Here is a 15,210-nt window from a genome sequence, read left to right on the forward strand (position 1 = left end):
CAAGGACTCAAAGACGATTCCTAAGGCGTCTTCACGGATCCGACCAGAGCCAACCAGACCCCGGGAGAACGTCCACGTGTCTCCCCAAGAAGAGCCTTTGGGGACGGGAGACTTAGCTGCCAGTCCACAGGGAGGAGAGTAGCACAAGTCGGAGCATGCCTTCTGGCAGGTCTTGAATCTGATGAGGCAACTCAACAGGTTCAAGGACCCGGAGATTGCCCCTCGCGAAGGCAAGGATACGGTCCTAGACCAAGTCTATGATACCCATAAACCCCCAAGGGCCAGTGCAGCTTTGCCTTGGTCCCAGGGGGTGAAGAGTGCCAGAGACAAGGTCGAAGCCCAGCTCTTGGAACTCGGCTCCTCCAGCCGTTCTTCTGCCGGGAACAAACTCCTCCCACTTCCTCGTTTACAGCAGAGGAGGTACTTTGAGATCATGGGGAGTCCAGTACTGTATAGCTCTTCCCCTCCACCACTCGGTAGAAGAGCTCACAAGGGGAATTCCTCTCGAAAAGCTCTCCTCCCGGCAGGTGACATTCTCGGCATCGGAGATCCTTAGCCAGGAGAAGGTCGCGAAGTGTGCCATGCAGGCCACTTCGTGGCTGGACGTCTGGCTGGGTTCTCTGGGCATCCTATTGCGCTCCGAGGACTTGTCTAAGGAGAGCAATAGGAAGGCCCTGGAGACCTTCCTCCTCTCGGGCACTCGCTCCATCTAGTTCCTGGCCCACCAGGTTACCACCCTGTGGGGCAACTCGATCTTAAAGCGACGTGATGCGGTGACCGAGAAGTTCCGTCCGAAGGTCCCCGTCGTGGATGTCTGCAGGCTCAGACACTCCTCCATCCTTGGAGGAAGCTTGTTTGAGCCCAAGGATTTAGAACGCACAGCTGAGAGGTGGAGGAAGTCGAATCATGATTCGCTCCTCCAAAGGGCCCTCACATCTCGGCCCTACAAGCCTCCAGCTCCACAACAGCATCAACAGCAGCCTCTTAGGACACCGAAGCAGGCTCCGGCAGCTAAGACGAAGGTGTCTAAGCCACAGCCCTTTCCTGTCAAGGACAAGAGGGGCGGAAAGTCCTCCAGGGCAGGCAGGAATCCTAGTGGGAGCGGCCGTGGCCATAAACGCAAGGATTGGCAGTCCCCCTGCGTGTTCACCTGTGGGGGGATGCCTACAAAGTTGCGTGCACAGGTGGCAGCAACATGGTGGCGATTCCTGGACGGTCTCTGTGATTGGCCAAGGATATCGCATCCCATTCACAACATCTCAACCTCCCCTGACAGCGAATCCAGTGTCGTTGAGCTCCTATGCCATGGAATCGGCAAAGGGGCTAGCCCTTCGGGCAGAAGTCGAGACCATGCTCAAGAAGGATGCTCTCCAAGAGGTCGTCGACGGCTCCCCTGGCTTCTTCAGTCGACTCTTTCTTGTAAAGAAGGCGTCTGGAGGCTGGAGACCCGGCATCGATCTCTCAGCTCTGAACAAGTTTGTCAAACAAACTTCGTTCAGCATGGAGACAGCGGACACGGTCAGACAAGCAGTGAGACCACAAGACTTCATGTGCACACTGGATCTGAAGGACGCGTACTTCCAGATCCCAATCCATCCGTCTTCCAGGAAGTACTTGAGATTCAGCCTAGACAGCAAGACCTACCAGTTCAAGGTACTGTGCTTCGGTCTCTCCACAGCACCTCAGGTGTTCACCAGAGTGTTCACCCTGATTTCGTCGTGGGCGCACAGGAACGGCATCCATCTCCTCCGATATCTGGACGACTGGCTGATCCTAGCAGACTCCAAGTCGACCCTTCTTCGACACCGAGACAGGCTTCTGGGACTTTGCCAAGATCTGGGGATCATGGTAAATCTCGAGAAGTCCTCTCTGCAGCCGACCCAACGACTAGTATATCTAGGCATGATCTTGGACACCAATCTCCACAAAGCCTTTCCATCAGACAACAGGATAGCAAGGCTGAGGAGGGTTGCAGAGCCCTTCCTCAGGCGGGAAGAGCTTCCAGCCCAATCACGGTTACGTCTTTTAGGTCACCTAGCCTCCCTGGCCCGTCTGGTCCCGAACGGCCGTCTCAGGATGAGATCCCTGCAATGGCGGCTCAAGTCCCGTTGGAATCAGGGCACCGATTCCCTGGACTCTCTGGTCCCTATGGGACCCACAGAACAGGCGGTCCTGCGGTGGTGGCTGATCGACGAAAACCTACGAAAGGGAGTGGATCTTCTCGGCCTTCCCCCGGATTTGACACTGTTCTCGGACGCGTCAAAAGAAGGGTGGGGGGGGGCCCACATTCTGAACCAGAGGGTCTCAGGCCTTTGGTCAGAATCAGAAAAGTACCTACACATCAACCTGCTAGAGATGAAGGCCGTGTATCTGGCCCTTCAACAGTTCCAACGGACCCTGGCGGGCCACTCCGTGGTGGTGATGAGCAACAACACCATGGTAGTGGCTTATATCAACAAGCTATCCCATCTTGCAGTAGAGATTGAGGTGGTCCGAAGTCCACTCAATAACACTATCAGCTCGCTTCATTCCTGGCAAGAGGAATGTGCTCGCCGACAGTCTGAGCAGAGCTTTGCAGATAGTGAGTACCGAGTGGTCTTTGGATCCTCAGATAGCCAACAAAGTCCTGACTTTGTGGGGTTCCCCGACAGTGGACCTGTTCGTGACAGCCTTGAATTTCAAGCTGCCTCTGTACTGCTCCCCAGTCCCGGACCCCAAGGTTCTCTGGCAAGATGCCTTCCAACAACGGTGGGACAACATCGACGTGTACGCCTTCCCACCATTTTGTCTGATGAGAAGGGTGCTCAACAAGACCAGACTATCGGTCAACCTGTCAATGACCTTAGTAGCTCCGCTATGGCATCACGCGGAATGGTTCCCGGACCTTCTGCAACTCCTAACGGAACCTCCGAGAGAACTTCCCCCACGAAACGAGCTACTCAGGCAACCACATTGCAACATCTACCACAAAGCCGTAGCCTCGCTTTGGCTTCACGCCCAGAGACTATCCAGCGTCCCCTCACGGAGAGAGGCTTTTCGCAGCAGGTTGCGGAAAGAATGTCTCGACACCTGCTGAAGCCTTTCGCGGGAGTCTACCAGGCGAAGTGGAGAGTCTTTTGTGGTTGGTGTCGTGGGAGGGGTATCTCTCCACTCGATGCCACTATTCCAGCAATAGCGGAGTTCCTCGTGTATTTGCGGGAGGAAATGCGCCTTACGGTCTCGGCGGTGAAAGGCTATCGCTCAGCCTTAAGCCTGGCCTTTAGGCTGAAAGGAGTGGACATTTCTTCCTCGCTAGAACTCTCTTTACTTATACGTAGCTATGAGCTCACCTGCCCCCAGTCGGAAGTGAGACCTCCTCCATGGAACGTGGTTCGGGTTCTCAGGGCTCTTAAGAGACCTCCCTTCGAACCAGTACGCTAGGCCTCTGATCGCCACCTGTCTTGGAAGACGGCTTTCCTGCTAGCTTTGGCTTCGGCCAAGCGAGTTAGTAAACTTCATGGTCTCTCATACGACATCGCCCATTCAAGGGGATGGGGGGAGGTAACGTTCAGGTTCGTCCCTGAGTTTGTTGCCAAGACTCAGAATCCTGGGGTGCCGTATCCTCGGTTCGACTCTTTCAGGATCGCGAGTCTCCGTTCTGTAACAAGCGACTCAGACCAGCTGCTATTATGCCCAGTAAGGAGTCTGAGGCGTTACTTGAAGAGAACAGCTGCAGTTCTTCCCCGCGTGCAGACGTTCGTAAGCACGGGAAGGACTAAGAGGAGGGTCACCAAGAACACCATCTCGGCCTGGATTCGAAGGGTTATCCATCACGCCTTGAATCCTGACCCTCCTCTGTCACGTCGGCCTAGAGCACACGACGTCAGGGGCATCGCTACGTCCCTGGCCTTTAAGAGAAACTTCTCTGTGACGCAGGTGCTACAAGCTGGGGTCTTGAAGCGTCAAACGACCTTCACAGCCCACTACCTGCAGGACGTGACCCACAGGAGCCTCGATACTTTTTCTATCGGCCCCGTGGTGGCTGCACAACAGCTGGTCTAACCTCAGGCTCCTTATTGGACAGGTAGCAGAAGGTTGAGGGTATTGTTACCCGGTCTCAGTCTGCGTGAATGAAAGAGTATGTCTGGCCCTTACTTCTTTCTTCATCCTCCTCTCTCTTGGGGAAAGCAGCATCCTGGTCTCTGCATAGCTGACCTCAACCTCTGCTGGTAAACCATGCTCCCTTGTGTTCCTAGTATTAAGTTAATACTGTCGCGTCCCCCATACCCTGATGAGGTGGTATTGGGAACGTCCTAGCCTAGAATTCCATCTAAAGGACTCCAGGTCAACTTCTTAGGACGAGTCACACTCTATTCCTCCACACACAAGCTTATGTAGGCCGCACGTTCCTGGCAGAGAAAGGAACTTATGAGGTACAGGGACTCTTTTTCTCGAGTGCTGCTCACTCGGATTCTGAGTCCCCGGGTAAAGCCAAAGCCAGTAAGGCTGGGGACTTTCCACCCTTCCTAAGGGGTAAGTCACCCTATGTAAATACCGTGGTTTGTATTTCGGTTACAGAACAAATGACAAATTCAGAGATAATTTGTATTTTTCCTAACCATACAAACCTTAGCTATTTACACATATTTGCCCACCAGCCCTGTCCCCCAAGACAATTCCTACCTCTAAGTGAAGTGAGACAATTCACCGCTGTGTGGGGGGGGGGGGGGGGAAGGGGTAGCAAGCTACCCCTTCCCCTACCCCTTTGCTAACTAGCGCGGGGGGGTAGTTAACCCTCGTTAAAAATCTAATGGCTCGTCATTTTCAGCTACGCCGAAAGTAAACCTTATGTAAATAGCTAAAGTTTGTATGGTTAGGAAAAATACAAATTATCTCCAAATTTGTCATATTTCCTTATTTCCTATCCTAGGCTTATTTCCATGTTGGAGCCCAGAGGCTTATAGCATCATGCTTTTCCAAGTACGGTTGTAGCTTAGGTAGTAATAATGATAATAATTTTCAATTGGTAACTAGCATCAAACCTCTACCCCTTTCGTGTGACTTGATTTTAAGTATACCTTCCTCCCAACAGAAACGTGTTGTTGTTGTGCGTGATCCAGATGGGACCCTAAGAAAGGCATCATGGGATGAGAGAACACGTATGAATCAGATCTACAATCCACGCCCAGGCCGAAAACTAATTAAACCTAAAATGTTTGAAGAAGAAACTTTAAAGGTGGGATAGTTTTGTCCAAGATGCATTCAGTAAATATCTGTTTGTTCCTACAGAAATGCAAACCATCGTTTGATAAGAGTATGATTCAGCGTCATTGGAATTTCTCTTGAAATGTATAAGGTGTAGGTAGTTATTGATGGATGGCAAGTAAGTCCTGCCCACCCAACAGTGCACGGAGCAGCCACTTGAACTCCAGCCGTAGAGCAGTATAGACATAGTCTCTGTTTTTCTTGTCTTGACTTCCTTAATCATTTTCTTTTCTCTTATTAGATTATGTTTGCTAATCTGCATCTGATGGATGTCCTATTTGCAAACATGCAGTTTTGCTCCAATAAGCCTGGCCACAAGTGATACAAGTTTATGAGCTACGAAGAAGTGAATCCCCATTTCGTGTGGCCTTTATGTAGGAGTCATCCCCATGTGACAAGTGCTGGTTGTGACTTTCATTTGCATTGGTTGGAGTACAGTTGGAAAAAGAAGTCTAAGAGACTCTTCGGTTGGGGGTGTGGGGGGGGGGTTGGGCGTTCATCCACTCCCAAGCCAAAGAAGTTCTGTAGCTGCTGCTGCTTGCCTTCCAGTACTCAAACTGCTGTTTTATCTTCGGGGAGGAGACTGAAATCTCCCTTGAGGGCAAGCTTCAGGAGACGTAGAAATATGAACTTACCCCAGTGAAGGTAATACTCCTCCCCTCGTCGAAGTTTGCCTGCTATTTTAACAACCTACAATGAAGTTTGCAGAGTTGGACCTAAAGAAATTGTAGCCTCTCTTAGGCATCGATGGCATTTCATACACAGAAAACCAGGTGAAATATTTAGCTGATGCTGTACCCTCTTTTTCTGCTGCACCACCTGCTAAAGTAACATGTGACCAGATGCCAGTTGACGAGCCCCTTCTTGCTGAAGGAGATCGTCAATCCTCTCTTCCTGTGGTTTCATTGCCGACGCCAAGGAAATCCTCGACCTCTGGCAAGGAAATGTAGTGCACACTCCTTCCTTAACCCCCATGCTTGAATTTTTTACCCCGTCCTCTGCTGATGAACCATCAGACGCGGCATTTGGGCCAAAGATAAAGACGATAGCCTGTCATGTGCATTCTCATGAGGTTTTGCCTAATCTCTTTCCACTTTGAAAGTGAGTAGCATGGTTTGGTGCCATCCACCAACCCTCAGAAAGGTGAGATGGTATGAGGTACAGGTGCCAATGTTCCTACAGTACAACTAAAACTTGGCCCCATACGGAATCAAACATGGTACACGTATCATTGGTCAGGACAACACCGCTGATATATTCCTTCATCCGTCTTATTCAGCGAGACTCCATCAAAGACGATAGTCCAGCAAATAGGATACAAGACATCAGGCGACTCATGCGAGCAAAGGGACGATGGTAGACAATATTGCGGACGATCTAATAGAAACAAGTCTCCATTCATATAATATCAGGAAACAAGTCACCACTTGCATGATTGCCACCACGTACACCGTCACCTACCCACGAACACAGGCACTTAAATTAGCATCTCCACCCGCACGAACACCGTAAGTATACCCACAAGTCACTCAGTGTGTTTTCTCTTGGACTGTGGTAGCTGTATAACAGGTTTTGTAGTTAACCTAGCTCCCTCACCGGACAGGAAGCATCTCATCCAAGGTGACGGTTACTACATTCGTCGGGGATTAGAGTTAAGAATGTCTTGATCTATTTCCTCTTTTCTTTCCCCTCTCATGGGGCAATACTGTAGTTGTGCCATTATTTGATGGATCTGACGTTTGATACAAGCAAGCTTCCGTACCAAACATTTTTTCAGTACTTAGTGTAGAAGTATCTCGCCATCCTGCTTACAAAGGGAAGGATGAATAAGAGATGTATGCAAAACTATTTCTTTTACAAATGTTACTGTACATTTCGGACACCTTATCCTAAGATGGATATTGGTGCTTTCCTGACTAATCTATAAAGATTCACATTAACCTCTCCTTTCACTTTGGACAACCTTTTCTCAAGATATCAATTGTTTGGCAGGAATCATCACTGTGGCACCTTTTAAATCAGTTTGATTATAGAAGCTTCCAGCCTCCTAAGGATAAGTCTCATATTAAAGGGTTCGTGTTTATATTTGTGTTAAAATAAATCACAAATTTGTAAAAGTATCTTTTATTCAATCTAATTACATTTACAAACCTGACCCTTTGAAATTACGGTTCCTGCCACAACGTTCCCACGAGACCTAGGTTATCATCAAACTTCTCACTAAATGAATTGTCTGGGGAGCGAGAATTACCTACCGACCCACAGTAACTACCTCGCCTTGCTATGAATTTTGACAGAGGATTTCCAGCTTTGCTGAATCACATTGTTATCAAAGTTAGGAAAAATGCAAATAACTTAGATATTTGTGATATTTACTATGCACATTACTCGAGGTATTTTTTCAGTCATTTTGTGACCGTTTCTTATGAAATTAATGGGATTTCTGAAGGCTTATGCAATATATCCATTATGCAATATGCTGTACATCGTTAAATCAGGGCAGGATGCCAGAAAATGCCAAATTAATCAATCAGTCATTACAACAGGGAACTTCTATAAGCTTCCTTTACAACTGATTAATGACAATTTCACTTTACAGGCATGGATAACATGCACTCTCTCTCTCTCTGTGCGCGTGCACACGTGCGCAGTTTAGAGTTTTTGCATTAATTTTATATGTGTTAGTTGATTTCAACCTAGGTTGTATGAGATTATGAATCTATTCAACTATATTGCAGCTAAGATAATGGTGACTTGAAATCTAGAAGTTCTCGAGACCAAAGTCTAATGTAACATCTATGAAGAAAAGTTGTTGTGCTTCAGCCAACAAATAGTAGAAAAAAAAAGAAGAAAATAAGGGGAATTTATCTTCGAAAGAATTGGTAAAAATTAGTCATAGCTGGAATTAAGAAATATTGAGCTTCTAAAGATAAATCTTATTGTATTTTGATTATAAGATTCCCGTTATTTTCAGGATGTATTAGCAAGAGAAAAATACGAGTTCGTACTGGACCGAGCATGCACACAGTTTGAGCCCGATGATCCAGACTACCAGAAAGTGTGTAGCATGACATACGAGGCAATTGATGAAAAACGCAAGTATGATATGCTAATCTCTACACGACATTATGGACCTATGTGTTTCTATCTGGCTTGGCACAGAAAAATTGATAAGTTGTTGATAGAGTATATACAACAGGAAAAGTAAGTTCAATGTCTATTATACCTTGTATGTAAATTTAACTTATAGTTTTGTTGTACAGTACAGTAGTTACATATTACGGTATTATATTTCAAGTGTTTTAGTGTGTTGCTCTTGAAAAAATAAACTGCCAAAAGAGTTGAAATTTATTTTTAATGTATATCCATATTTACATGTGAGTTTCAAAACTGAATTTCTGAAAGAGATAGTTGGTGATATGATTTTAGTTTGTAAGGTCAGATATTTAAAGATTTTACTTTGAATGTGATTTTTTACCTGTATCTTGAATGTTTACATTATTTTCCCTTTTAGATTATCTGATGGTGTAAGCTTGATTCAGCTTCATTATCATATCCACAAAGATGGTGAAACAGCCATTCAAGACATTGACCCTAATGAGCATATCAGTTTTGTTAAGGTATGTATTGTAGTTTCAAGGTTTTGCTTTCGTATTTTGCCCATGAGAACTTCTTGCAATGTTCCACTTTTGAAGTGCAATAAATAGACATCACTTTTGACCAAGTATGAATAATCTCATTCCAGATTTATTTGTAAAAAAGATTTGCTTAACTAAGAAGATCAAAGATACAGAGTATTGCCATATATGTGGTTTAGAGTTGATGAAGGAGCTAGGAAGATCAGTTTTCTAATGAGAGTACTCAAGGATGCAGCCGTGGGTCCCTGGTTTCCCTAATGGATGTCAAATGATTGTTCCTACTAATTTACAAATCTTTTGTCTTTAAAGATAGAGAATGTCTTTAGCAGACCTGAAACAACTGTTAAATTCTATATTATTATTATTACTTGCTAAGCTACAACCCTAGATGGAAAAGCATGATGCTATAAGCCCAGGGGCTCCATAGGAAAATTAGCCCAATGAGGAAAGGAAATCAATTACAAGAGAAGTAATGAACAATCAACATAAAATATTTTAAGAACATTAACAATATTACAATAGCTCTTTCATAAATAAACTAAAATGTTAGACTTATGCCAGCCTGTTGGACATTAGAACATTCTTTGCAATTTTGAACTTTTCAACAATTTCAACAATTCAACCGGGAAGATCATTCCACAATTTTTTCCCAGCTGGAATAAAACTTCTAGAATACTGTGTAGTATTAAGACTTGCGATGGAGAAAGCATGGCTATTAAAATTAACTACATTCTTAGTATTATGAGCAGGAGAGTATTATTTGGGAAGATTTGAATGCAAAGGATAGTCAGAATTATAAAAAATTTATGGCAACATGCATAGAGAACTAACTGAATGACTGTGCCAGAGATTAATATCTAGATCAGGAATAAGAAATTTAATAGACCGTAAGGTTTTGTCCAACAAATTAAAATGAGAATCAGCAGCTGAAGACCGGACAGGAGAACAATACTCGAAACAAGGCAAAATGAGAGAATTCAAACACTTCTCCAGAATAGATTGGTCATCAAAAATCTTAAGAGACTTTTTCAGTGAGCCAATTTATAATGTAATTGAAGAAGAAACAGGCCAAATGTGTTTCTCTAAAGTAAATTTGTTATCAAAAATCATACCTAAAATTTTAAGAGAGTCATGAAGACTTAAAGAAACATTATTAATGCTGAGATCTGGATGTTGAGGAGCCACTGTCCTCAACCTACTTGCAGTCATGGTGTTTTTTGGGGTTTAATTTCATGTATCATAATTTGCACCATAAAATTATATTAGCTAGATCTCTATTAAGGGATTCAGCAACCCCAGATCTACATTCAGAAGATGGAATTGGTGCAAAGAGAATAGCATCATCTGCATGTGTAACGAGCTTGTTTTCTAGACCAAACCACATGTGTGTATATAGTATGAAAAGTATTACATGCTTATACTCACTGTGGTTGTCCAATAACAACAACTATTTGCAATTTATTACTTAGAAATTCAATGAAGCTAAGAAAAGACCCACCTCCCAACTGTTTTAGTTTGAAAACAAAGGCATCATGATTAACACGGCCAAAGGCATCGTTAAAATCAAGGCCAGTCGTATGGACTAACTGACTAGAATCAAGGAATTTTTATACAGCATTGGAGATTATAAGAATGGCATCACATGCTCCAAGGCCTTTATGAAAGCCAAATTGCAAGCTATGGAACAGATGATTACCTTCTGTTAATCTATTTAGACGTTTTGCCAAAAGATATTTCAGAATTTTGATATGGAAGTTATGGAAATTGGGCTGTAATCAGCTACACTAGAGCTATCATAGACATATTTACATGATGGAGTAACATTACCAATTCTCCAACAGGGAGCCTCTACTTGCTAACTGGTGGAAATAACAGATAACTTAGATGCAAAGAAATAAGCAGTCTTTATAAAAAAGGAAAAATGCCATTTGTGTCTATACATCCATAAGCATCACAGTCCATCAAGAGAGTTTTAATATCTTGGGACCAAAAGGCTAAACTAGTTAGTTTAGCCTAAGGAAGATCAAGTTTTTCATTACTCTCCTTACAGTCAAGCACATCAGCCAAAAGGGTTGCCTTTTCTTTTGGACTGCGAGTGACAAAGCCATCTGGTTTAAGTAAAGGAGAAACTCTTAAGTCCACCAAAGAGTGCAGATTGAAGGGTAGCTCACCTCTTGTGTACATGGGTTTTACCTGTAGGGGAATAAAGGAGTTTCACCTGATATGTAATGAAAAGTCATCCTTAGGGACGGAGGTGGCCACCTCCCCCCTGACCATATTATATTTACAAACTGTATATAAAATGAAAATTGAAAATACAGAAAGAGTACCAATGAATAATTTTCGGATACAGTATTCAGTTACCAATCGTATCCTTCCTGTGGGTTGATTGCCCCAAAAACCTTTTGATATATGTTAGCTATAGGTTCAAGGCATAAAATTATTCCAAACCCTTTAGCATAACTGAGGTTGGTGTCTAAATATTTTTGTGATCAAACTTTAGCCCACTAGGTAAATTGCAAAGTCCTATTAATCTGGTTACTTCTCATTGGAATCAAACCCCAGTCACATAAAAAGAAAAACCTCTATAAATCATGCTGCCAGAAGCTCTTGTTAAAAAACTGGAAACAACACAGGCAAAGAGTCAACAAAATACTTTCTCCTAAGTACTCTCATGTTATCACAACAACATAGGCAGGTTGTGTACACTTTACGCAAATAACTGTAAGACAGGACTTCAAATGGCAAATGCCAAAAACCCAAAATAAACAACATTCTGAGATGAAAATATTAGTTGCATTTATTACATTAACACCATTGCTAAAAATATCACAGTAACAATATTAGAAGCTATCAAACTCTACCTAATTTGACAGTTACCTGACTGTGCTGTGATGAAGGGAGAACAATATTTTGTTGGTATTTATTTGTTGTATTGGATTCCCCTGTCTTTCACATGACAATTCTTGAGGGCCACTCAGCACATTAACCCCAAAAACAGAGGAAGAAAATATTTGCTTAGAAATAAAAATTAGACTATTAGATAGTTAGAATGAACTTTATCTAAAATCACATTGCAATGAAAGGTAATGCCTTTTTTTATATTCTTAGTAAAGTAAGGATTTATTTTTTTTATCTATAATTTTTTTTTTTTTTCCGTGTATTTGTAGACATACGCACAGGAAGATTCATTGCGTCGACCTCAGCTTCAGCTCGCAATTCAGCAGTACGAGGATTTGCTTCACGAACGACAGCAGTATGAAGAAACCGTACAGAAGTCACACGGATTGTAATTTGACGTAATAATGTATGATCGAGTACTTGTTTATAAATTGTATGAAGTTATGAGGATTAAAATTTTTTTTTTAGGCTTGAAATGTAAATATATGATTATACAATATACTGTACTATAAATACAACTTTTTACCCTATTAAATCTTAAGGTCTTTTGAGAACTGTTTGCAGTACAGTATTTTCTTTTCATGTATAAATAAAGAAAATGTTAAAAAGAAAGACAGAAATTGAATGTGTTTGAGATGAAGTGTCTAAGGAGAATGGCTGGTGTATCTCGAGTAGATAGGTTTAGGAACGAAGTGGTGAGAGTGAGAACGGGTGTAAGAAATGAGTTAGCAGCTAGAGTGGATATGAATGTGTTGAGGTGGTTTGGCCATGTTGAGAGAATGGAAAATGGCTGTCTGTTAAAGAAGGTGATGAATGCAAGAGTTGATGGGAGAAGTACAAGAGGAAGGCCAAGGTTTGGGTGGATGGATGGAGTGAAGAAAGCTCTGGGTGATAGGAGGATAGATGTGAGAGAGGCAAGAGAGCGTGCTAGAAATAGGAATGAATGGCGAGCGATTGTGACGCAGTTTTGGTAGGCCCTGCTGCTGCCTCCAATGGCTTAGATGACCACGGAGGTAGCAGCAGTAGGGGATTCAGCATTATGAAGCTTCAACTGTGGTGGATAATGTGGGAGGGTGGGCTGTGGCACCCTAGCAGTACCAGCTGAACTCAGTTGAGTCCCTTGTTAGGCTGGAGGAACGTAGAGAGTAGAGGTCCCCTTTTTTGTTTTTGTTTCATTTGTTGTCGGCTACCCCCCAAAATTGGGGAAGTGCCTTGGTATATGTATGTATTATTTAGATAGTAATATGACGTTAATTGGTTCTAAGAGACCCATCTTAAGGGGATTTTCAATGTAGGTCAGATTTTTGCCTTATAAATTTACATGTTCCCCATGCACATAGTGAACAAAAAAATTACATATAACTTGCTTGTAAAAACCAGAAATCTACATCAAGTTTCCATGTGTAATATAGCACTGCTCAGTACAGCAATTGAGAATTATTTTACAACATAGAAACCGACATAAGGTCGGAAAAATAACTCGATGCATATTTTATTCTTGTATTTGAAACTCAAGAGTGAGTTACTTTTGAAAAATGAAGCATTGGCTACAGATGATTAGGAATGAGAGACTTCTTTGGATTTATTGTCTCCTTATCCATTCTTGATTTTGATGCAGATTTGGTGTGACAAAAAGGCAATGAGTAAGATAGGATAAAATTAGTAGGCAAGCAAATAAGTAATGGATGTTGGTGATGGTCATCTTTTGGCATTCAAGTGCAGAAGCTATCAAAAGTATGTGTGAATAGATGGTGTAAGATCAAGGAAGATAGTTACTGGACATACACTTGGGTGATGATGACCTGACCAATATGAAAAAGTTATATTAGCTTTCAGCTTGCTGAATGTGTCGGGCAGAATTTATGAGTTGCAGTTTTTTCCCGAACACCATAAACTGCGATTGACCACTGGTTGCGTCTGTAAATCTGTTAGTTAAATTAAATACCAAAATTTAACCAAAATTTTTCTTTGCTGCCATTTAGATTGTTAAAGTTGATAACTTTGTGTCATCAACTATTGTTTCTGACAGGTGTTTATTAGATTTAGAAAAATATTGTACATGGAGCTGAACACAGTTCATTTCTAGAATTCGTTCATTACCGGTTAAGTTATTGGCAATTGCTTTATTAACAGCTAACCAAATATCCTTTGTACTTTACTTAACTCTGTCTATAGAGGAATGGAGGGGTAGGTTGAAAATAGTAAATAGGAATATGTGTTAGAGTTTTATTTAATAAGACATGTAAATTAATTTATGCAACATTTTATGCAGTAAATTTGTCTATGCTAAATCTTCCTTAAAAATTAATACAAATAGTAAATACTGTAAGTAAAAATATAGTTGGAATGAGGAATAAAAGACAATAAGGATAGTAAGGAAAAAGGAAAATACAGATAGAGGGAAGAAGTAGGGGTGTAATCATTAAGGTACACTTAAATGAACATGAAAAATGCATGAATAACAGAAATTAAAATGAATAGAAATATTTTATGCACCTGTAAAATTTATTAAACTGAAACCAACACTAAAAGTCTGCAAGCAGGCTTGGTGCCACTCATTGAGAGTGTTACAGTAGTTTTCAGTATACGATTAAAGTACTGTAGAACAGTACCAGAAGTAACAACCAAAGGACATAGCACACGTGTGAGGGTCAGATATGAAAGAATTGTCTCAATTCGTTGAAACTTATACAATCATCATGTCCTCCTCCCACTCCTATTGACACATAGGGCCTTGGTTAGATTTCACTAGTCGTGTCTATCTTGAGCTTTTAAGTCAATACGTATACCTGTACAATATTTATAATTATTTAGATTTATACATAAAAAAGTTGAGAAGTAGAATTGTTGGCATGAAGTCTGGGGACGCAAGCTAATCAGTAAGCTCTCGCCCATCATATGACTGCCATTTCCCCTGTACAGTAGTAAAAATTTTCTCTTGTTTTATGAACTGTTTATTTGCAAGATAAAAATTTTATGATTTTACTTTTTCTTACAGAAGGCATGTGTGTCCATGAAATGAAAATATATAGATATAAAAGCAAGTACAGTACTAACAAGATGTAACTACTAATTAAGGTGTGCAGTATTTCACCATTTTGCATTCATGACGTGCCATGTTCATCAAAATTATTGTAAGTTAAGGATCATAATTTCTTATACTGTACTGTATATCTTTTGAAGCTGAAACTTATTTTGATAGTCAGATTTCTTCTCCTTTTTTATATTTTAAATTTTGTCATATTTAAGTCTTGTTTCTAAAAGTTTATTGACTAATTTGTAAAATTTCACAATGCAGCTATTGAAATGTGTTTTGTAGGTTTTTTTTGTTTTTTTGTACTGGAAACTAACTTGAAGTGGATAAGGAACAGCGTACAGTTTACCTTTTTGTCCTTATGCTGAAGAGATTTAGATGAGTCCACACAGT

General features: G+C 42.0%; 1 protein-coding gene across 2 annotated transcripts in view; it reads left to right on the top strand.

Annotated features, from left to right (window-relative positions):
- The window catches only part of mRpS22 (mitochondrial ribosomal protein S22), a 67,553-nt gene extending 52,631 nt beyond the window's left edge, over positions 1-14,922 (top strand). The window contains exons 4-8 of one of the 2 annotated variants that reach the window (XM_068344764.1): positions 5,072-5,215; positions 8,219-8,448; positions 8,759-8,864; positions 12,053-12,189; positions 14,782-14,922. In XM_068344764.1, the coding sequence (XP_068200865.1) occupies positions 5,072-5,215; positions 8,219-8,448; positions 8,759-8,864; positions 12,053-12,175 (603 nt within the window). In that variant the 3' untranslated portion in view covers positions 12,176-12,189; positions 14,782-14,922. Of the gene's footprint in view, positions 1-5,071; positions 5,216-8,218; positions 8,449-8,758; positions 8,865-12,052; positions 12,283-14,781 lie in introns of those variants that run through there. The other variant, XM_068344763.1, reaches the window with a different exon arrangement.
- The last annotated feature ends 288 nt before the right edge of the window (positions 14,923-15,210 follow it).

This window comes from Palaemon carinicauda, chromosome 21 (genome assembly GCF_036898095.1).
Source record: "Palaemon carinicauda isolate YSFRI2023 chromosome 21, ASM3689809v2, whole genome shotgun sequence".
NCBI classification, from domain to species: domain Eukaryota; kingdom Metazoa; phylum Arthropoda; class Malacostraca; order Decapoda; family Palaemonidae; genus Palaemon; species Palaemon carinicauda.